Below are 25,057 nucleotides of genomic sequence, written 5' to 3' on the forward strand. Positions count from 1 at the left end.
TGCAGTGATTGTCGCGGAGAAAGATTTTTAAAAAAATAACAGTTCAAGGGCAATTAGGAATGGGCAATAAATCCTGGCCCAGCCGGAGACGCCCATGTCCCATTAAAAAAAGTAAAGTTTAAAAAGGCTTTGGAAAATTCTTGCTGTGATTTTCCATCCTATGAAGTTGATATGTCGATTTTACTTTTAAAGGCATTTATCATTTCAGCAAATACCTGCGAGGAACATTCAAGCCATTTCAGATCAAATTGACTGTGATGATGGAAATCAAAGACTAGCTCAGTTTAATAATGAATCAAGTCAAAAGTTTTGCAGTCTAGCTTCCCATTTGACTTTAAAGAATTTTACTCCAGCTTGTTTATATGGTGGCTGAGTGCTGGTTGCACCTCATTGTTACAGATTCAATACAGGTTGAAGTAACTTCTATAGAATAGCATTTCACTCATCTTTGAATTCCATGTTAGCTTTACCATAACAGCTGGTGGCTGACTTAGTCACCCAGAATATAACACTGGCATAGATAAATTCCACACTGTGTTATAAGACTGTAATCTGATCACAGGCTGTGAGAACAAAGTTCAAGCAGTTTACAAACGTGAATAACCACGATTCAATTACAGCCTGGTTATTATATACTGCCAGCTTTATTAATAATTTCTCCAAAATTACTGCATTTCTCTCATCAACGTACCATCGAGGCAGAGTGATGTAGGTGAAAGGGTACTGGAGCACAAAATGAATCATTAAAAGGGGTAAGGTAGTGCGTAGTGATTCCATGACTGGGCTCAATCTAGAAATCTGAACTAATAATCCAGAGAACAGGAGTTCAAATCCCATCATGGGAGTTTGAGAATTTGAATTCAGTTCAAAAGAAATCTGGAAATAAAATGCGAGGAGATTGCCATGAAAACCTAATCGGTGCACGAATAACCCTTCTGGGATGGAAATCTGCCAGCCTTATCCTCTCTGGCCTATATGCAATTCCCAATCCCACATCAGTGTAAATTTTAATAGAATAGAATAGAACCCCTTCAGTGCAGGAGGAGGCCATTCCCAGGCCCTATTCCCGCAACCCCACATATTTACCCTGCTAATCCCCCTGACACTAAGGGACAATTTAGCATAGCCAATCAAACACATCTTTCGGACTGTGGGAGGAAACTGGAGCACCCGGAGGAAACCCACGCAGACACGGGGAGAACGTGCAAACTCCGCACAGACAGTGACCCAAGCCGGGAATCGAACCTGGTGCTAACCACTGTGCCACCCATGTAGTTGACTCTTAACTGCCTGGCAAGTCGCTGAGTTGACTCAAGCTGCTTGTTATGCTTCAAGACGCTGCTCCATCGCTTCACTGGGCAACAAAGGATGAGCATGCTATGTGGTTTGCAGTGACACCAGCATCCCATCAAAAAAGACCTCCATTTAACATTCAATCCTATAAAAACTGAACAGTTTCTACTGCTGGCAAATCACAAGGTAAGATGCAATGCACTGTGTACTGTTGGCATCTCCCTGGAGAGGGAGCATGCGATGTCCGAGGGCACCATCACGGTCTTCCATGCCCGTTGGGACTGGGGTGTATCATCAACCCCTTTAATCACAGTTTCCTTTCGGCTTTGCCTTTTTTTTAAAAAAAATCGGGCAGTTCTTTTCCTTGTGGGGGCTTCTTGCTTTGTCTCCAAGTTTGTTTAATTTAGCTCATTTGGTTGGCTCAAAAAAAATGCTTCAAACACCCTGTGACGTGTACACGATTGATACATTGCGATAATTGTTGTTTCAATGCTGTGAGATTTTAAGAATGAACGCTGCATTTCAATAAATAAGCTGCAGGCTAGAAAAATAATTATCTAACAGTGAGTTTGGAGCTGTAATTTAACCCCTGCATAGCTTTACGGACTGCTACACGGATCACCAGGCTTGGACTACATACCCTCACTTTGAATCGTCACCCACATACACTCACTCAATATGGTCAATAGCAGGGAGAGTAGATGCCATACATTATGCTTTGTTAATGATTAGAGAAAACTACAACCTCACCTCAATTGCAACAGCTTCTGGAGGGGGGGGGGGGGGTGTGTGTGTGTGTGTGTGTGTGTGTGTGTGTGTGTGTGTGTGTGTGTGTGTGTGTGTGTGGTTACTTGCATTTATATAGCGTTTTTCACAAACACTGGACATCTCAAAGTGCTTTACAGCCAATGAAGTACTTTGGAGTGTAGTCGGGAAGCCAGACTATGAGACTATCAGTAGCAAACAATGAAGAGCAAGCTCATACGCACACACTTGACAACCTGAATGATCTGTCCACAGACCCGAGATCTCAGCTACAGAATAATACCCTGCGCAAATGCCAACATAAATATCCCATAGTTCTTGGTAATAAACCAAACTTTCAAAGTTCATCTTAATTTATGATGAGATTATGTATTTCTGTAATGGAAAGTCTTTACCTGGGGTTATTTTTCAGTGTATTTACTAGAAACTCGTGCAGATCAATTCCGGTGGAGTCTGTATATTCTTGACTAGAATCTGTTAAAAGGAACACAAATTTGTAGCATTAACAAAAGTAGTTATCTTTGAGAAAATATGTAGGTTGCTGCTTTTTAAAATTATTCTGCTCTTTTTCCCATGTGATCATAGTTTTAAAGTAAAGTTTATTTATTTGTGTCACAAGTAGGCTGACATTAACACTGTAATGAAGTTACTGTGAAAATCCCCTAGTCTCCACACTCCTGTCTGGGTACACCGAGGGAGAATTTAGCATGGCCAATCTACCTAACCAACATGTCTTTCGGACTGTGGGAGGAAACCAGAGCACCCAGAGGAAACCCACGCAGACACGGGGAAAACGTGTAGACGCCACACAGACATAGCTATGAAAATAGAAATATAAAAGGAACATGGCACAGTGGTTGACACTGCTGCCTCACAGCGCCAGGGACCCAGGTTCAATTCCGGCCTTGGGTCACTGTCTGTGTGGAGTCTGCACATTCTCCCAGTGTCTGCATGGGTTTCCTCCGGGTGCTCCGGTTTCCACCCACACTCCAAAGATGTACGGGTTAGGTTGATTGGCCATGCTAAATTGGCCCTAGTGTGTGGGGGATTAGCAGGGTAAATGTGTGCTATTGCGGGAATAGGGCCTGGGTGAGATTGTGGTCGGTACAGACTCAATGGGCCGAATGACCTCCTTCTGCACTGTAGGGATTCCATGATCACTGCTCCATGACTGCTATCGATACCATCCTGCACTAGCCGATAGGAGTTGAGGGGCAAGAATGAGAACTCAGCCACTTCAAGGTATGGCATTTGCAGCTCTGACAGACCGCCATGGATAACACTGCAACAGAGGTCAAACATCAATTGCAACAGGAGCAGAACCTTCAGAAACTGAAGTTCAAGAAGCAGGATGTGGATTTGTGACCAGTTTCCCATGGGGCCAAGTTTCCATCCTGGCTATTTCATCCACAACAAATTGCATTTATATCGCCTCTTTATCACAGAAAGACATCCCGAGGCACTTCACATAGGCACAATCAAAAATAGGTGGACTTCAATCCAAAGGCAATATTGGGAAGAATCGAGAAAAGTTTGCGCAAAGTTTTTAAGGAGAATCTTAAAAGGGAGAAAGCGGAGCGGAGGGGTTTATGGCAAGAAATGGAGAGTTTAGCACTTGTACAGGAGTCAAGAAGGACAATAAGGAGAGGCTATTGGCTTCACCAAGGGACGAGGAGCAAGTTAAGTACCATGAGAATGTTCTCCCTTACCTCCTCATAGTTTAAGAGTGACTTGTCAGTATTTTGCGGCAACCTAACTGCTGCTGCAGCAGTCTGTATAAAAACGAAAGCATCACATCACAATAAAATATTAGGGCGAGTTTCGCTGATGAACCAGGAGCTAAATCACATCATCTAGCCCAGGAAAATCACAAGCACAACCCTATGTGCCAACATGGGGCGGTGCAGCAAGCTAGCTAAGAATAAACTGAAATGCTTAAATAGGCTGCTAATTATTTGCTCCAACATTTCAACTTTGTGCCTCACTATACAATTCTGCCGTGTTGTACAAAGAATAGAAGCCAAGGTACCTCTGATGATGTAAAAGGGAAACATTTCTTTTGATTTGCCACAAGTACGATCAAGAGCAGGAAGACCCCAGGTTGGGTCAATCGTGACCACAAGTCTGGAGATTGACCTTTTATTTCAGCATCTCTGAACAAGAAAGCGGTACGTTTAAAAAAATAGTCACCCTGTTTCTGATCATGATCCTTTGGAAGGTCCTTTAGGGTGGCACAGTGACACAGTGGTTAGCACTGCTGCCTCACAGCGCCAGGGACCCGGGTTCAATTCTGGCCTCGGGTCACTGTCTGTGTGGAGTCTGCACATTCTCCCTGTGTCTGCGTGGGTTTCCTCCAGGTGCTCCGGTTTCTTCCCACAGTCCAAAGGTGCGCAGGTTAGGTTGATTTGGCCAAGCTAAATTGCCCCTTAGTGTCAGGGGGATTAGCAGGGTAAACACATGGTGTTATGGGGATAGGGGCTGGGTGGGATTATGGTCTGTGCAGGCTCGATGGGCCAAATGGCCTCCTTCTGCACTGTAGGGATTCTATGATTCTAAGGTCAGCATCTGCTGAGGGCAGGTGAGGGGCCGGCTGTAGAGTCCACTGTGGCAAAGCAGCTTGTCCACACATCTATGCTAAATTTGCCAATCTCAGGATAAAATCAACAACGTGGCACTAAGTTAATACAGCATTCCTCGGCTAAGGAGGTCAAACAAAATAAAATCAGCATGGTTACTCCTCATAAGCGCCATTGCTTTAAGGGCAGAGAGGGAGAAAACTTAAGCCAACAACTTGCATTTATAAAGCACCTTAAGTGTAGAAGACCATCTATTGTGCTTCACAGCTGGGCAATGCTAAAAATGGACACCAAGCCAAAAGGAGATAAAAGGATGGGTATTCAAAAAGAGTGAAAGAGGTGGGTTTAAAGAGCCTTGTATAGTAGGAAAGGGAGGTGGGAAAGCAGGGAATCAGGGAGTGAACATCAGAAAGCTGGGCCCAGACAGTGGAAGGCACGTAACATGCAGCAAAAGCTGCTGGAAAGCTTGGAGTGGGAGGAAGAAAGCTCTCCAGGGTAGGAAGGAGTAGCGCTGGAGGAGGTGAGGCTATTGTTATGAAGTGGAGATTGATTCTCCCCCCCCCCCCCCCCCCCCCCCGGGAACTAACACCGAAACACCCAAAGAGGAGTGCCTCGCCCTATAATCTGTAAAACGTGTGTGGGGGAAGTGGTGTGACCTGCTCTTCAGCAGCTTCTCGTGGTTAAATAAAAATAAATCCCTGACACTGTCTCTAAAGCCAACACGTAACAATGTATTTATCTAACTGACAGTGAGCAAATTAACTAAACTATTAACAAACTGAATAAATCCCTTCTAACTATTAACTACTCCTGAATAAAACAAGATTCTAATGGAATGCTGTTCCAATAAATACAATTCCCACTCATTAACAAAATATAATTTAGTCACTCTCTAAATTACAACCAGGTTTTGTCTCTTCCAGAATATTCTGGGCTTTCTCTGTAGATTCTTCTGTCTGGAACTTCTTTCTTCTTTGGAACCTTTGCTATCTAGATGGTGCTTTCTCTGAGACATAGATGAAGCTATGAGAGCCAGCGATTCTCTCTCTCTCTTGAGAAAGAGACAGAGAGAGAGTTGAGAGCCGAGAGCCCTGGCAGGTGGCAGTTGTTCTCCCCTCTTTTTCCCACTGCCCCCTTCTTTTATACTCGTGATGACATATCAATATTTCTCATAATAGGTTTGGTTCTAGGTTGTCAAAATCATCAGATTTAAATTTAATAGGTTTTTGGTATCTAAGTGCCTGATTCAAATTGATTGGCTGAATTTTAAAAAAATCAAAAGCCTGTTGTCTTGGTAAAAACTGCTGTTTGGCCTTTCGATACTAATGTTTCAGTTTGGGCTCTCCATGTACTTGCATTTTAAATCTCTAAGCACAGAAAAAGCACCACCTTTTAACAGGGCCACGCAATGCTTTCTCCCCCGAACATCTGACAATTTTACAAACACCAACTTCGAGCTTCCTACCTCTCAATCTACAATTACTCTACCCAACCTCGCAATGCAGTGAAGAGATTTAAATGCAAGTGGAACGATATAGTACTCTGCTCAGACTTCAGCTTGTAAACCAGTCTGATTCTGGCCACCAATACACAAAGTAAACATTCCCAGCGATGACCTCAGTATAAACGAGTACAGTCCACACCACTCATAGTAGGCCTGTGACATGCCTGCTATGCGTGATGGGGCTGCTATAGCGACAAACAAAAACTTCCCAAATTTCCTTTTACTGCCCAAGTAATACAGCAGTCAACTGGCATATAGGCCAAAACCCTACCACCGGGGCAGGTGAGGTTCCCAGAACAAAAATCTCCATTGGCCTCGGGCGGGATTTTAAGATCTGAGTGATGCCATAAAGTTTGACAGGTGACGTGTGTGCGTGCACACAAACTACAGAATGCACTCAGATTATTTACATTCATTGCACTTTTGTTGATTACATAACTGTACATTATAACAATTTGAGGTATATAATTCATTGTATAGAGTTAAAAATAAATTAAGGGCAACACTTTCCAGTGCCATATTTTGATGACATTGCTTCAGGAAGAGTGCATATGTCATCACCAATAATTCTTATGGAAACAGCTAGTTAAGCAAGATAGATCAAATGACAATCATAACACCAGGAGCTAATACCATTGTCTTGATAACATCAGCCACCAAGCTTCTTTTGCTAAATGTCAACGTTTTAGAAATCTCAGCACATATGGGAATCTGCTTTTAATCGATCTGCACTTAAAAATAAATTCCCTTCCAATTTTAAGTCACATCAGCTAAAGTTTCCCAATCCAAACACGTTTCTGCAAGTCCACAAAAACAATAGAATGTATTTCTTGGGGAACCCAGTGTATTGATCGATAATTTCTCCGGTGTAGGACATTTGTTGTAAATAAACACAATTGTTTTTGCCTGAATGAAGCATTTAAGACTGCATGCTCATTAATGCATATGGATAATGGCCATCATTTTTTGGGTGATATTTATGGCTGCCTGTTTTACACACTGCCATTTTAAGCAATGGGTACATTTACTAAATGGGTTTTCTTTTGCCCACTTTTGCTCCTCTCCTTATTTGAAGGCTCTCACTCATTCTGTGAGAAAGTCTGACCGGAACTGTTGATCAACCAGGCCTGAGCAGGCAATTTGACCATAGGATGAATCACAGTCAAGCTTTATCCTATTCTCATCTGATATCCATGTACAAATACTTTCTAGCGGAGTTGCAATGGGTATTTAGGAGGGCAAACTGCAACCCTTTGTTCCCTCCCTTTTGTCAGGGGTGATTAGCCACATAACACTAACAGCATCACCCAAGTTAAACTCAGCTAACTCAGCACAGACCAGGCTGAACGTATGGTTGTTAAATTTGCTGACGACACAAAAGTAGGCAGGAAAGTAAGTTCTGAAGATGGCATAAGCAGTCTGCAAAGGGAGATAATGGACAAAACATTGGCAGAGGGAGGATAGGGTGGGAAAACGTGAATTGTCCACTTTGCAGCAAGAATAGAAAAGCAGCATATTATTTAATTGGAGAGAGATTACAGAGCTCTGAGGTGCAGTGGGATCTGGGCACCCCGATCACAAAAGGTTAGTATGCAGGTGCAGTGAGTGATTAGGAAAGCAAATAGAATGTTGGTGTTTATTGCAACGGGAATTGAATATAAAATGAGGGAAGTTTTACAATAGCTGTACAGGGTGTCGGATAGACCACATCTAGCGCATCGTGCACGGATTTGGTCTCCTTCCTTAAGAAAGGATATAAAAGCATGAGGAGTCCAAGAGAAGTTCTGACTCATGGAATTAACGGGTTACCTTATGAGGAAAGCTTAAACAGGCTGGGCCTGTATCCGCTGGAGTTTGGAAGAATGGGAGATGATCTTATCGAAACAGACAAGATCCTGAGGGGATAAAAGCAAATGATTGCAGATACCGCAACCTGAAACAAAAACAAAAAATGCTGGAAAATCTCAGCAGGTCTGACAGCATCTGTGGAGAGAGAATCGAGCCAACTTTTGTTTCGAGTCTGGATGACTCTTCGTCAAGAGATGAAGACAACTGGAAATAGGATGAGATTCATACTGTTTGAGGAGGGGAAGGGGTTTGGGAGCTGTGGGGGTTGGATAGAGGGCCAGCGATAGGTAGCGGCTAGTGAGAGATTGACAAAGATGTCATGGACTAAAAGACAAAGGGAATGTAAATGGTGGTGATTCTGGCTAAGAAGGGTGCTGAGAGGGCTTCACAGGGGGGATTCTGAAAGGATGCTTCCTCTTGTGGGAGAGACTAGAACTAGGGGACACCATTTAAAAATAAAAATAAACGACTTGAGAGAGATTAGCAGAATTTTATTTCTCTGAGGATTGTGAGTTTGTGGAGCCCTCTCCCCCAGAGAGCAGTGGAGGCTGGGTCACTAAATATGTTTAAGGTTGAGCGCGATAGATTCTTCATTGACAAGGGACTCAAGTTTGCACGTGTACATTTAGGCACGGAACCAATTTACCCACTGAGGGCCTACTTCATCAATTCAAGATGGGCACTGGGTAAAAATCAAAGTGTGTTAAAGCACAAAGTCCTTTCAGTTCTATGACATGAACTCAAAATCTAGGGGAGACTGATGGGATCAAGGCCTCTTTCTAAAATTTGTGAGGGGCCTTTATGAAATGAGAGCTGCTCAGGCAAGTTACCCATAAGCATAAAAAAAATTCGAACAACATTGCAACACTCTCCAAAAGCTGGTAGATGGGGCGAAAAATAGGAAATAGCACAATGATCCAGTCAAAGGAACTCTCAAGATCGGTTTATGACTCATTTTTGAAGTAGAGCTACCCTGCAAATGACCTGTGCTAAATCAGGTCCGGGGATGCTTGACGCTAACACAGGATGACAAAAGTAGCACAGGGCTCCATTCTCCAGAAGAGATATTTTTATCTCGATGACTGCAAAGCCAACAAAAATATCCAGTACTCTTGTAGCCGGGGGAGGGGGGGGGGAAACAGGGGAAGTTAATAGTAGACCAAAACCTTGTTTGGTGCTGTTGTGGAATGAAAATACAACTGAATCCAATCACCTGATTGTGATTTGACTAGACCTCCCAGAACTAAGCAATTCCACTTTAATTACTGGATTTCTCATTTATGTTCGACAATAACAGAAACAAAGTGAACTTCTGATAAAAGTAGTTCTTGAAACGGTCTACTATAGTACTACTCAACAAGATCAAACCTTAACCAGCGGCCTAATTTTGATGGATTCCCTGTCCCTCTGGATAATCGAGTTTTACTAGACTAGTACAAAATGGTCAACAGATCGAAAGACAATGCTCTATTCTTACTTAAACTGACTCTGAAAACATCCCATATGCCCACAAATACCTTGCATATGTAATTATATTGATTCAAATAACTTCTACGCTATTCACTTCCCTCTTTAATTTTTAAGACTAAATTTTGTGCCACCTGCAAAGAAATTGCAAAATATAAACTTCAAGAGGACACAGGCTAGTGGAACGGACGGATGGAATCTAATTCCGTGAAGTGCAAAGTCAGATAATTTGGTAAGACAGGAGGATAGGCAATATTAAATAAAGGGTACAATTCTAAAAGGGGTTGCAAAAACAGAGATCAGAGGTATTTTGGCACAAATAGTTGAAAATAGGAGAGGAGGTTGAGAAAAATGATTAAAAAGGCAGACAGGATCCTGGGCTTTATAAATAGAGACATTGAGCACAAAAGCAAGGAAGTTATGAAGAAGTTTGATAAAGCAATAGTTGGCTATCAATGGCAGTATTGTATCCAATTCTGGGCATGTCATGTTAGGAAAGATGTGAAGGCTTTGGAGAGGATGCAGAAAAGTGTTCTGACAATGATTCCAGGAATGAGGGACTTCATTCAGTTATGTTTTTATATATTCACTTCAGATTGGAGAAACGCAGGCTGTTTGTTTTGGAGAGAAGGTTGAGAGATTTTATAGAGGTGCTCAAAATCGTGAAGGGGTCTCAAGAGAATAGATCGAGACTCCCATTCGCTGAAGGGTTGAGTACCGGAGGGCACTGATCGAAGGTGATCCATTGAAGGAGCAAAGGCGGACTGAGAAGAAAACTGAGAGGGGTGCATCGGACCTGGAATGCATTGCCTGAGCGTGGTGGAGGCAGATTCAATCACATTGCATGGACACAACACGCTAAGTGGCTGCCTTCTGTGCTGTAACGACCCAATGATTCTATAAAGATTAGTTTTAGACAATGCAAAATTTGACTTTAATGAGTAAATGTGTTGTTAAAACTTTGCACTAAATTTCCAGTCTTATCAGACAGGAAGCTAGCTTCTGACCTCTTGACAGCATCTTTCTAGGTACTTTCTCCAGTTTCTCTTTCTTTTCCTTGTCTTCTTTCTCAGAGCCATCCTTTGAGGGTCTTTCTTCTTCTTTATCAGAAGGGCAAGTGAACTGGAGTTGGATGACATCCTGGAAAGTACAGTACAGTCAACCTTTAACAGAGCAATGCAAGCTAGGTCACAGGCAGCCAACAGCGCGACACAATCAATTTCTCCACCAGCAAGGATGGTGCGACAGCTTCCCAGATCACATGCATGTTTAACACCACCCAGGAAATTTAAAAAAACGAGGGAATATAGTTACAAATCCTGTGGACGTACCAACACAACTTGGCAGCCAAACTCTTCTGGATCAGGCCTGCTGGCTGGTGTACAGCACCAATCATTGACAGCAGAAACAAAGACAGAAAATGCTGGAAAATCTCAACAGGTCGAACAGTATCTGTGGAGAGAGAATAGAGCCAACGCTTCGAGTCTGGATGAGATGACGAAGACCTAAAATGTTGGCTCTATTCTCTCCATGATGTGGAAATGCCGGCGTTGGACTGGGGTAAACGCAGTAAGGAGTCTAACAACACCAGGTTAAAGTCCAACAGGTTTATTTGGTAGCAAATGCCATTAGCTTTCGGAGCGCTACTCCTTCGTCAGATGGAGTGGAAATCTGCTCACAAACAGGGCACAGAGACACAAAATCAAGTTACAGAATACTGATTAGAATGCGAATCTCTACAGCCAACCAGGTCTTAAAGATACAGACAATGTGGGTGGAGGGAGCATTAAACACAGGTTAAAGAGATGTGTATTGTCTCCAGACAGGATAGCTAGTGAGATTCTGCAAGTCCAGGGGGCAAGCTGTGGGGGTTACTGACAGTGTGCCATAAACCCAACATCCTGGTTTAGGCTGTCCTCATGTGTGCGGAACTTGGCTATCAGTTTCTGCTCAGCGACTCTGCGCTGTCGTGTGTCGTGTGTGTGGCCTTCACGACACACGACAGCGCAGAGTCGCTGAGCAGAAACTGATAGCCAAGTTCCGCACACGAGGACGGCCTAAACCGGGATGTTGGGTTTATGGCACACTATCAGTAACCCCCACAGCTTGCCTCCTGGACTTGCAGAATCTCACTGGCTGTCCTGTCTGGAGACAATACACATCTCTTTAACCTGTGTTTAATGCTCCCTCCACCCACATTGTCTGTATCTTTAAGACCTGGTTGGCTGTAGAGATTCGCATTCTAATCAGTATTCTGTAACTTGATTTTGTGTCTCTGTGCCCTGTTTGAGAGCAGATTTCCACTCCATCTGACGAAGGAGCAGCGCTCTGAAAGCTAGTGGCATTTGCTACCAAATAAACCTGTTGGGCTTTAACCTGGTGTTGTTAGACTCCTTACTCTATTCTCTCCCACAGATGCTGTCAGACCTGCTGAGATTTTCCAGCATTTTCTGTTTTTGTTTCAGATTCCAGCATCCGCAGTATTTTGCTTTTATTATATTGACAGCAAAAAGATCAGTGTTGCCTCATAACAAAGGCCAGAATCATTGTTAGATTGAGTGTGGCTAGGTGAGTTGCCGTTTGCAGTTTTTGACTGGGAGAGATTAGAATCCATTCGCTCCAGTGCTCGGTTAGCAAGTTCTGAGATTCGGGTTGAATACATTTTGAACAGCAATACCATTTTTTATTTTCTTTTGTCTCCTGTGATTCTTCAATTTTCCCCAGCTCCAATTAATTCAATTATTTATAATACATGATTTTCGATTCAAGTCTCCCTGATGAACACAGACACAAATTCCGAGGCAATTGCCATATGTCAGCAGTCCAGTGTTTGTGGGCAAGGTAACGTAAGTATCGAGCAAACCCATTAGCAGTGTTAATTAGCCTGGCACAGCTATTGCAGTGTTGGAAGCCTTTGGCAGATTTGTGCAAGTCGTGTCATTAGGCTACGGTAGTTCTTTCACTAACTACCAATATGTAGGGGCTGCACTTCATCGCTACCGCTTTCATTTGACCTGAATGATGAAGATGATTAAAGTGCTGGCATGGCCCCGGTCAGCACCAACAAGCTCTCAACAAACCAATAACCAACTTGTGAACGGTAATGGCCAGGAACTAGTTATACTAACTAATCTGAGCAACACTTTCTGCAGGAATTCTGAAGAATATTTACCGTGGTGTCCTGAAAAGAGCAGAAAACCTGGCTGAGAAAACTGGTGCTCTGTCAGGTTTCGAGACAGAATACAGGCAGCACGTCACAGGCAGAGTTTTTGATGACGGAAGGGCAGCAAATTTGTGCAGGTAGTGCATGGCTTCCCTATAACAAATCCACGACTGGATTAACTGCTCCAGGGTATGGGAGATGCTGAATAATAAAGAAATGCCATTTTGCACACTTTTTGCTTTGCACATTCAGACTCTTGCAAACTGTAATTCCCCTTTAGTTTTACCTGGAGTTCCTGAGGCCCATCACATGTGAACAGGTGGGAAGATTCTTCACACACAGCAAGGCTTCGCACCAGTTTTAACTTGGAATTGGACTGAAAGGAATAAGAAAAAAAAAACCCTTTCAAAGATACTGTGAGAACAGAGGCAAATCTCAGGGTTTGGGCTGATATTGTCCCATTCGTAGCTCTTATTCTTTTATTCGTTCATGGGATCTGGACATCACTAGCAGGGCCAGCATTTTATACCAAACCTAATGGTGTGCCATCTTCATGAACTGCAGTCCGTGTGATAATAATACAGCCGCGGTGCTGTTAGGTAAAGAGATCCAGGATTTTGAACCAGTGGTGAAGGAGGAAAGGGTATAATTGTGAGAGGAGTTTACAGGTGGTGCTATATCCCACATGCCTGCTACCCTCATTCTTCTGGATGGTAATAATGCTAATACTCTGAAAGGTTCACTGTCATTGACTAATTCAGATCAGACCTCAAAACGAATCTGGGGTCTCAGTTCTCAGTGCACTGAGCTAAAAGGAACTCTAACAGGTCACTTCAAATCATCACTCGACAGCTAACTGGAATGACATTCAAGATGGCTCCGAGGCAATCCGCTCCCACGGGAGTTCCTCATTGTGCATCGATGTCCTTGACCATCCTGACCTTTCCTCCTCCAATCTCCTCTCTCCCACTGTTGAAGTTAGCCTGGCTCTAACAGTGGGTTGAAGCCACCACTGCCCATACATTGACTATGCTTGTGCTCTCTACCTTCCTCAATGAGATCTCCTCTCAAATTTGGCTTCACACTCTTGGACTTCTCAGCATTAAGACTACTTTTCTGCACTGGTGTACAACTGATCTGCTCTTTATGTTTCAAAGTACCATTGATCAATTTCCAACCCCACCCCACTGTTGTCACTTCCTGTTAAGTCTGCTGTGAGTGGCTCACTGACTCTTAAATGTCAGCTAGCCTGTTTCTGGCCTGAAACGCACTCCCCGAGCCACTTCTTGACCTTAGGTGTCCTCCAACTTTGCCGTCATCTTTCTTTCCTGATCCTCTTGGATCTTCTTTCCCATGGAAATCCCTCCATCGGTGCATCTTCCTATACTCTACCCTTCAACTAGCTTCTGGACTTCACTGGCACCTGTCCCTGAGCTTGAACTACAGTTACGGATGATCTGTAATATTCTATTCTATGATCCATGCTGACTGCATACTATCTACATCAACTTTGCCCACAACAGGACCTCTGACTTTAACTCTGGTCTCCCTCTCACTGCCTCTTCCCCATTTACTAATCTTAATTGCTAAGCAACCAGGCCAATGCAACTCAGCTTTTCCACGTCCATCCACGTACACATTCTGGCTACCACTCCATTTCCTCCCCATTTTAAAAACTTTTTCTCTTTACCCCCTCCTCAATCTTCACTTTCCTCCTTTCATTTCTCTCTGTTACTCTGCCCTCCCAAATCCCTACCGCTATCCTTCAGAACTCCTCCACCTTCCTACCGTCACCCTAGGTTTGACTCCCTCTTCGATAAGCCGACAGCTCCCCTCTCTGCCTTTGCTAGCATCCTTCGACGTGCTCATCAAGGCGTTCTCAATACAACCAGTAATCCCAACTGCCCCATCCCTCTTTCTTGTTGACCTTCTTGCCCAGTGTACCTGCTGGGGGCCAACATTCCCAATATCCTACCCATCTTCCCATCGCTGACCCTGTGGAGTGCCAGTGGATCAGCTCTCACCTCTCCTCACCACATCTCCCTCCAGAATGTCTATCCACTTGTCATTTAAGAACTTATTGTGGATGACTACATTGACAATGTGGCCCTAATGGAAATCTGGCTGATGGGCATTGGCACCTCCCCCATAAATGAGATGTCCCCATCTGGCCAGATCTTCCACCACATACTTGTGACTGATATTCTTTCCGGATGTATCACAGCTTGGTATGGCTCCTACTCTGACCAAGACTGCAAGAAACTACAAAAGGTCGTGATCATAGCCCAGTCCATCACTCAAACCAGCCTCCCATCCATTGACTCTGTCTACACTTCCCGCTGCCTCAGGAAAGCAGCCGGCATAATTAAGGACCCCACGCACCCCGGACATTCTCTCTTCCACCTTCTTCTGTCGGGAAAAAGGTACAAAAGTCTGAGGTTATGTACCAACCGACTCAAGAATAGCTTCTTCCCTGCTGCTGTCAGACTTTTGAATGGACCTACCTTATATTAAGTTGATCTTTCTCTACACCCTAGCTATGCCTATAACACTATATTCTGCACTCTCTCCTTTCCTTCACTCCTATGTACTTTATGAACGGTATGTTTTGTCTATATAACACATAAGAAACACTTTTCACTGCATCTCAATACATGTGGCAATAATAAATCAAATATTAAGTTGATCTTTCTCTACACCCTCGCTATGAGTGTAACACTACATTCTGCACTCTCTCCTTTCCTTCTCTATGAACGGTATGCTTTGTCTGTATAGCGCGCAAGAAACAATACTTTTCACTGTATCCCAATACATGTGGCAATAATAAATCAAGTGGTAACTGTGTGGCACTTATCACCTGATCATACTTTGGCCATACCCCCTACTCCTCTGGCATCATTTCCTCCTCTGATCGAATTAGCTCTTTGCACTCCTCGTACCTCTCACTCAAATTCCTCATTCGCCACCATCCTCCCAAGCACAATCAAACATTTTCTCACCAAGATATCTTCACTGCCTTCCTTTCTCAGTCTTTGTTCTCAGAAGATCTCCTCATTCTCTGCGATTAATCAGCATCTCACTCATCATGCCCTCTGACCCTCCCTAAATCGCTCCCTCCATTTGGTGAGGGAGGGAATTTTAAGGGTTGATCTCTTCCTAAAATCTCGTCAGGTTTTGCATACATCATTTAACTTCACTTCAATCATCAACTTGTGAGTCTCTTTCAGTCTTGATCTTAACAAACTGCAGCTATACAGTTAGTTCATTAGGTGGTGGCAGGTTACAATTGGTTCCCTAGTCAGCAGGAATTCCAACACAGACAGTTTTGTTTATGCAGTAAGTAAGTAGCACCAAAGCCAGCACGGCAGAGTACAGTCACGACAGACGGCTTACTTAACTCGGTGAATTTGGTGAGGGAATTTGATACAGTGAAGGAACAGGTACTGCTCTGGTGTTTTACAGAAAAAGGTGCGGTCTGAGAAAGGGTAACAGTGAGACCCAAGAGGAGGTCCAGAGGCAGCTAGGTAACTGGTTCATGAATTTTAACATTTTCTTTTCTCTAAATTAGGGCAGTCGTTTTAACGAGGGCCAGGAAAACAGGAGCACTGTACTCAGCTTAAACTACTTCATTTAAAAGATAAATGTTGAATAAATACCTCAAATAAATAATTAAAATAAGGCTAGTCTATGATATGGCAGAACAGGTTACAGAATGAGAGACTTTGCGAGCTTCTCCAACTCACATTTATCCAGTTTAGAGTAACTGAACTGGAGAGAGAGTTGGGGGTGCGTGCGCTGCAAATGCGAAATAAGAACAGAAAATGCTGGAAAGACTCAGCAGGTCATGCAGCATCTGTGGAGAGAGAAACAGAGTTAATGTTTCAGATTGTCGACCTTTCATCAGATGGGTCACCATCAACCTGAAATGTTGAGCACAATTCTCAATTTTCTTTGGCAAAAGTGCAGTGGCGGGCGGTTCCGGTGGTGTTGTTCCTGCTGGCTGGAATGGTTGGAACTTACTCCCAATTCCACACTTGAAGCCTCATTAATTATTGCACGAGCAAGTCCCTTTCAGAACCATCTGGCTGATTCGTCAGCCCACCATCAGTTGGCATGTTCAAAGGTCCAGACGTTATATTTAAACAGCAATGCAATACATACATCTCACTCTCTCCAGCCCACCTACATTCACCAGACTCTGCAGAATGTTCAGAACCCGGAGGCAAAAGGCCAGTAAGCCTCAAGAAGTCGTCTGCACCCCAATTCAGCCACCAAGCCCTCGAGGCTTTGATTCGAGATGTCCAAGGGCAGAGGCATTCGACCCCAAGGGATGGCTCCAAGAAGTACAACAACCTCTCATCTTCAGCCTGGTAGGCCATCACCGGGAGGTCAGTGTGGCTGGCAACCACGCCCAAAGTGCCATGCAGTGCAGGAAGCGGGTAAATGATCTCATTGCTCCGTCAGGGTAAATCCCCTCTCAGCTCTCTCCACTATCAAACTCTCAGCATGGCATCTTCACGGATCTCACACATCCATTAGCAGGGGAAACATATCACCACTCACTCTCTCACAGACACTTCCACATCACCACCAGCTATCATGTTGCTCACACTCCATCCTCTGGCGCTTCTGGGGAGGGCTGACCACACACAGGGGACATGTATCCGACCCACCCTCTGCCCCATTCCTCTGATCACATGCCTTTCTTTCATCTTCATCCAGGGCAAGCTGGCACACAACAAGTGGAGAGAATCCAGACCTGGGCAGGGACAACAGAGATCATCACCCTCACCGAACCCGAGGAGGGAGCTTGCTGGGGACGATAGTGATCGCTCCTGTAGGGAAGCACAGATTGGTCACTCCCAACAACCCAGTATGGATCTCAACTCCATCAAATCCCGACAATCAAAGTCAGTCAAGTGTATTCAGCTCAGCCACTGAAACTCTTATTCTTCTCCACACGAGCAAATGGAGGCCATCCACACAGCTGAGCAGCTCTCCAAGCCCCGAGGACATCTGAGAATGAGTGTGTTAATGAAGAGCTGTCGCTGTGCTCATTCACTCTCCAGCAGCACAGAGACACACACATCTCAATGGGATGTAGCTCCAGATCAGACTCAGAATCACTTTCTGGCGATTACATCCCAGACATGTCCCCACAGCAGTCAGAGACACGGACAGTCCAGCTCTCTGGCTCTCGGAGGGAGACCAGTCACCTGCTCAGTCCCAGAGACATGGACAGTCCCGCCCTCTGGCTCTCGGAGGGAGACCAGTCACCTGCTCAGTCCCAGAGACACGGACAGTCCAGCTCTCTGGCTCTCGGAGGGAGACCAGTCACCTGCTCAGTCCCAGAGACACGGACAGTCCCGCTCTCTGGCTCTCGGAGGGAGACCAGTCAACCTGCTCAGTCCCAGAGACACGGACAGTCCAGCTCTCTGGCTCTCAGAGGGAGACCAGTCAACCTGTTCAGTCCCGGTCACACGGACAGTCCCGCCCTCTGGCTCTCGGAGGGAGACCAGTCAACCTGTTCAGTCCCGGTCACACGGACAGTCCCGCTCTCTGGCTCTCGGAGGGAGGGGCAGCTGCAGACTAGTCACCTGCTCAGTCCCAGTCAGATAATGAGCCTCGGGAAGTGACTGCCAGATCACTGGTGGAGAATGAGTGTTAATGAAGAGCTGTCGCTGTGCTCATTCACACTCTCCAGCAGAGTTTCAGTGGCTGAGCTGAAACTGGTGGAGGTACAAAAGCAGGCAGCAGAACATCAGGCAGAGGTTCGAGAGTTTCTCGGCAGACTAGGGTGAACGAGGGGGAAGTCTGTCTGATGTTGTGGCTGCAACATGCAAGCGCCTCGAGGCCAGCATGGGTGACTATGATGGAGACCTTGGTCCAGCAGGTCCTGTTGGATTTGTGCTTGTCCCTGCACTCCATGGCCACAAACCCTGGTGGGCAGCATCAGGATGTAAGTGACATGGAGACCGGGCACCTTGACCTCCCTCTAGGTGCTCCATCACCTGGAGGAGTCAGGCCAGGGTCCTGTGGCACCCACAGGGAGGATAAGTGTCAGCCATATATCCCAGGGGCCTCCCCTCAGGACAATAGAGCCGCACAGAGTCCCCTCTGCCTACACCCACTCCAGCAGTGCAAGCTGCCAAGGGTCCTTCTGTCCCTGAGCAGGAGATCCTTATCAGGCTGGGGCATTCCAGGCCTCGGGCCACCTGAGGACATTCGCCAAGGTCAATACAGGAACCAGGACATAGCAAAGTCAGCAGACGGATATTGGAGCTGCACCAAGGTGCAGTTGCAGGGTTAGGAAAGATCAGATATTTTGATGTCACCTCTGGTTCACGGATGTGCTATTACTGTCAATAAATTGCACAAACTCATTGGATGGGTATGCGAATATTCTGGTCAGCTGAAAGCATTTTGGAACGTTCTTATCTCGAGCTGCAGCCATCCTCTCACTCAGACAGAGCGTCCCATTTTAAGATTAACATTCATGTGATGTCAACCTCAGTGCAGCTAGTCTCCGGACCCTTGTGCGTTGTCAGGGAGATGTGTTTAAATCTTTATTAACAGTATATGATGAGAACGTTTTGAATCCTTATTCCTCAAGGGACAGCAATGGTTGAAGACAGCTCATCAGCAATGATGCTGCAGTGGTATCCAAGTCTCCTAACTATTAATGTCTGAACGCAAGACATACACTTTCGGATAAAAGTCCTAGGCTGGTTCGCATCCCATTCACAACAGCGCTTCCATCACTAGATGGTGATGAAAGCATCAAGCCCTGTCTCACATTCCGGTCGTTCCTCAGTGGATTTGAAGTTGACAGATCGAATGCATTAGCAGCTCACCGATGATCAAATCTAGTGCGTCATGAGCAGAACATCCGAGTGTGAATGCAGAACCTGTCCTCTCAGCGATGGAGGTCTAGGAGAGACGTGTCCACATGACCTCACTTAACTTTACTCCTCCTAGAACCTGGCAGATATTATTAAACAATCACAGGCACATTTCCCATGTCTTCTCTCCATGACATCAGCTCATACTGTCCCTCTGCAGCCTCCTGGGCTTTCTGCACTTCCTCATCTTCATCTGCCGAGGAGCTATCATCCTCCTCCAGTTCAGCCTCTGGCAAGGCCTCACCTCTATAGCTGGATTGTGAAGGGCACAGCAAACTGCGATCATGCGGGGAACCCTCTATGGTGCGTATTGCAGAGTCACCTGAGCAGTCCAGCCATCTGAATCACATCTTCAGCAGTCCTCTGGTCTGCTCAATGAGGGAGTGTGTGGAGGTCTGAGCAGTATTGCGCCTCTGCTTGGCTCGATTCGGAGAGCGACAGACTGGAGACATCAGTCACTGTGCAAGTGGGTAGCCCTTATCCCCCAGCAAGTATCGCTGGCTGTTCAAAAACCCGGGTAGATGATATAGGAATCTTGGTAACTCCCAGGGTAATGTGCACACACATGCAGCATGTGCTTGCGATAGTCACACACTAGTTACGTGCTGATGGAATGGTAGCCCCTGCGGTTTATAAAAATTAGGGGCTGCTGCCAGGAAGCCTGTACAGCCACATGGTGTGGACAACTGTACCTTGCACTCTTGGGAAGCCTGAGATAGCTGCAAAGCGGGGAATCTTTCAGCCTGGCTAACTTCATCCAGAACAAACATGACATTATGATGGGCCTTCCTGTAAAGGACATCGGTCACCTCCTTTATGCAGTAATGCTGACTGAGAAATGCCCACAGGTCCCTTGTTGATCCCTGGAAAGACCCAGCGGCAAAATAATTGAGCATTTTCATCATCTTCAAGGCCACTGGCAGGAGGAAGCTTCCTACTCCACGTAGTCTCACATCTTTATGAAGAATGTGGCATTTGTGACGTACGAGGGCTCGGGACAAGTGCAGCCATGCCTGGCACTGCCTCTCACTCATCTGTAAGTAGGAGGCTGTTTGACGAGATACCCTCGGTGTGGCGGGTTACCTCAGCTGTCTGGGTCTCCCTCTTCCTCAGCCTCCTGTTCAGGCTTCCCCTGGCCATTCCCCCAGGTGGTACCTCATGCTGGACGTCTTTCCCTCTTTCGCCTTCTCCATCGAATGAGGACTCTGAGCAGCCAGGAGTCCTGCATCCATTCACAAGGATTAAAGGGTGCTGAAAGGGAAGCTATGATTGAGAGACCTATGGGAGAATTGGGGCCCCACATCTTGGGCCACCTTGTTTGCACTGTGCCTGATGCAGCCTTACCCCCGAGACGCCCGCACACACAGACAGGTGAGCAACATTCCACTCCAGAGCTATGGCACCTGGAGCCTGTGGGGATGATAAGTTGTGAACTGAATGATTAAACTGAAGCAGCTCAGCACTCTATTCTTTGAACTGGCATAACTATGACCTTTCAGTTACTCATTGCCAGTGAGTGGAATCCATTTGGCCAGTGATGAATGGCATTAATTGTTAACCCATGACTCCCCTCACTGATGGGACAGCAGAAAAGCAGCAACTGTGCCCTCTTCACTATCCAAGGCTGCATTCCTACCTTCCACTCTGTCCATGTTGAAACTGTGAGGTGAGGCTATGGAGTTTTGCCTATCCCTTTAACAGGGCAGATTGCCTTGCTGCATCTTCTCCTGGGCAATAAGGTCTCTGCCCTGTGTAATTCACCTGCATCCTGTCCACTGCAGAGGCCCCAAGTGAGTGTGCACCCTAAGAAGCAGCCCCATAGCCCAGTTGAGCGGTCTTCTCACGCTGCCTCATACCCCTCCCAGACATGGCGGTGCCGCACCTTTATTAGAGTGGAGTTCACCCCTCCCTCACTGAGTGCCTCTGATTTACCTGGAGCCTCACAATGTGCAGGTAGGAATGCCACCTATTATTCTCCAGCCACTAGCCCCCTCCCCCCGCCTTCCCCCCTCCCCCCCCCCAACTACTCCCAAAGCCCCACATGGACCTCCACCTACCCAATCTAGAGGCGCTGTGCACCGTTACGCATGTGCCCCCACCACCACACCCCACCCAGTCGAGTTTCATACCCCCAGTAAAAATATGGTTTCCTTCGATCCCCTTGCTTGTCATTGTTTCATGCAGCTTTGTCGAAGTGTGGCTTCCGTCCCCATGGTCTTCCCACTGCCTTCCATTGTTTATCATCCTCATCCACCTCGCTGCCCTCTGCCTGCCATCGTGCTCCCCTTACCCTTCACCCCACTGCCTTGAACATCCTCCTTCCACATTGAGCAACCCCTGCCCTTACACCCACCCCCCTCACCTTGCATCCCACCTCCCAGTTGAACTTTGGTCCACTGGAGTGGAGGGTTCATGAGTCCCACAGCACGGTGCTGTGGGGGTGGGGAGAACACTCCTGTACTTAGAACATAGAACATAGAACAGTACAGCACAGAACAGGCCCTTCGGCCCACGATGTTGTGCCGAGCTTTATCTGAAACCAAGATCAAGCTATCCCACTCCCTATCATCCTGGTGTGCTCCATGTGCCTATCCAATAACCGCTTAAATGTTTCTAAAGTGTCTGACTCCACTATCACTGCAGGCAGTCCATTCCACACCCCAACCACTCTCTGCGTAAAGAACCTACCTCTGATATCCTTCCTGTATCTCCCACCACGAACCCTATAGTTATGCCCCCTTGTAATAGCTCCATCCACCCGAGGAAATAGTCTTTGAACGTTCACTCTATCTATTCCCTTCATCATTTTATACACCTCTATTAAGTCTCCCCTCAGCCTCCTCCGCTCCAGAGAGAACAGCCCTAGCTCCCTCAACCTTTCCTCATATGACCTACCCTCCAAACCAGGCAGCATCCTGGTAAATACTCTCCAACCCCGGGCACTGTACTGAACAGAGACAGTGACGCAGGAGGGTCCATGAGTCACGCAGCACAGTGTATCTTCAGCAGGAGACCCTTGCATTCCCCAGCGCCAGGTGCAGTACTGATCGGAGTTGGTAAACAAGAGGGTCCATGAGTCCCTGATGTACGCTGCGCTCACTTCATCTTGTGACTGAGGTCTGCCTCGTCGACTCCACTCTTCTTCAAACCAGTTTGAGGCTGATGTAACTTCCCACTGGCCTGACACAGGATCAGAAAATCTGAGATTCTGGCCAGCAGCTCTTTTAATCAACAGATGGCGTTCACACCAGCAGGCGGCGGGAAAAGCGACCCACCATTAACCCACCACTGGGAGAATTTCAAACTCTTTTTGTGCTGGTGGCTTTCTGACTTTTTGGTTCCTGCTGTATTCTGTGCTCCTGCCCATGACCAAAGCCACTGCAGTTTGGATGGGAGAATTCCACCTGGTAACGCCATTTCTCTTCACATTTGCTGCGTGAGCAATGCCAGCAAATTGTTTTTATTTCAACAAAGGGAGAGTGCGACTGATGAGGAACAGAGTAGTGAAGATTAAGGAGAGGTTAATGAGGAGGCCCTGCGAACACTGCCATGATCCAACAAAGGTTCTCAACACTTGAGACACAGACAGAAAGCCTGCAGGGGGGACAGCCATAATGCAGACCAAGGAACCATGGCTCAGAAGCCTGTGTGGTGACGGGAGGGGAGGAAGGGAAGGGCTGATTGGTAATGTGGCAGCAATGGGAAGACTCTACAATCTGTAGTTCAAGGGTGAGGTGGCAAGCTCTGCAGACAGGAAGAATAATTCCGAAGGAGCCAGGATGAAGTACATCTCGTGGCAGGTAGATGGGGATAAATCCAGTTGTCATGGAACAAGCAACATCGATAGGAACAGGGATGAGGTCCTGCTGGAAGACTCAGCAGTTGGACTTGAAATTAGGACCGCGAGGGTAATATCATAGAAATCATAGAAACCCTACAGTGCAGAAGGAGGCCATTCGGCCCATCGAGTCTGCACCGACCACAATCCCACCCAGGCCCTTCCCCCACATATTTACCCGCTAATCCCTCTAACCTACGCATCTTAGGACTCTAAGGGGCAATTTTTAACCTGGCCAATCAACCTAACCCGCACATCTTTGGACTGTGGGAAGAAACCGGAGCACCCGGAGGAAACCCACGCAGACACGAGGAGAATGTACAAACTCCACATAGACAGTGACCCAAGCCGGGAATCGAACCCAGGTCCCTGGAGCTGTGAAGCAGCAGTGCTAACCACTGTGCTACCGTGCCGCCCCTGAATAATCCGTGAACTACTGCCCGAGTCGCATACAAATTGACATGGGAGCAGACAAACCAGGAGAACTGTTAATCTTGTAATAGAACATAGAACATAACAGCGCAGTACAGGCCCTTCGGCCCTCGATGTTGCGCCGACCAGTGGAGCCAATCTAAAGCCCCTCTAATCTACACTATTCCAATATCATCCATATGTTTATCCAATAACCACTTGAACGCTCTCAACGTTGACGGGTCCACCACTGCTGCAAACAGGGCATTCCACACCCTTACTACTCTCTGAGTAAAGAACCTACCTCTAACATCTGTCCTATATCTCTCACCCCTCAATTTAAAGCTATGTCCCCTCGTGCTAGCCATCACCATCCGAGGAAAAAGGCTCTCACGATCCACCCTCTCTAATCCTCTGATCATCTTGTATGCCTCTATTAAGTCACCTCTTAACCTTCTCTCTAACGAAAACAACCTCAAGCCCCTCAGCCTTTCTTCATACGATCTTCCCACCATACCAGGCAACATCCTGGTAAATCTCCTCTGCACCCTTTCCAACACTTCCACATCTTTCCTATAATACGGCGACCAGAACTGTACGCAATACTCCAAGTGCAGCCGCACCAGAGTTTTGTACAGTTGCAGCATGACCTCCTGGCTCCGAAACTCAATCCCTCTACCAATAAAAGCTAACACACCGTACGCCTTCTTAACAACCCTATCAACCTGGGTGCCAACTTTCAGGGATCTATGCACATGGACACCCAGATCCCTCTGTTCATCCACACTACCAAGTATCTTACCATTAGCCCAGTACTCTGTATTCCTGTTACTCCTTCCAAAGTGAATCTGCATTAAACTCCATTTGCCACCTCTCAGCCCAGCTCTGCAGCTTATCTATGTCCCTCTGTAACCTGCCACTGCCCTCCGCACTGTCTACACTGTCTACAACTAATGGGGAATGAACCAGAACAGATAAGTAAAGGTGGGGGACCATCTAGGCAATTGTGAGAATATAAGGTGTTTCAAGATAGAAAAGGACATCAGTAAGATAGAAATCAAGTTAATAGGCCGGAGGAAAGATGAGGCGAATTTGGAGCGGAGCACAACAGTGTCATGGACAAGTTGGGAAAAATAGCCTGCTTTGGTGCTGTAATCCCATGTAGCATCTGATGACGGTTCTCCCCATAACATCCCATGAAAGAAAATATACACGGAACTGTAATTCAGCTCCTCAAGCACATCCACAAAATCCTACGTTCAAATTCAATGAAGCCAACTTGACAATAAT

General features: G+C 46.1%; 1 protein-coding gene across 18 annotated transcripts in view; it reads right to left on the reverse strand.

The window, feature by feature from the left end:
* Positions 1–25,057, reverse strand: part of r3hdm2 (R3H domain containing 2) — a 337,844-nt gene that overhangs the window by 147,232 nt on the left and 165,555 nt on the right. For all 18 annotated transcript variants that reach the window (XM_078201199.1, XM_078201196.1, XM_078201201.1 and 15 more), the window contains 3 exons: positions 12,903–12,992; positions 10,461–10,593; positions 2,454–2,532 (listed from right to left, as the gene is read on the reverse strand). In XM_078201199.1, coding sequence (XP_078057325.1) covers positions 2,454–2,532; positions 10,461–10,593; positions 12,903–12,992 — 302 coding nt within the window. The remainder of the gene's footprint in view (positions 1–2,453; positions 2,533–10,460; positions 10,594–12,902; positions 12,993–25,057) is intronic.

Source organism: Mustelus asterias, chromosome X, assembly GCF_964213995.1.
Source record: "Mustelus asterias chromosome X, sMusAst1.hap1.1, whole genome shotgun sequence".
Classification (NCBI taxonomy): domain Eukaryota; kingdom Metazoa; phylum Chordata; class Chondrichthyes; order Carcharhiniformes; family Triakidae; genus Mustelus; species Mustelus asterias.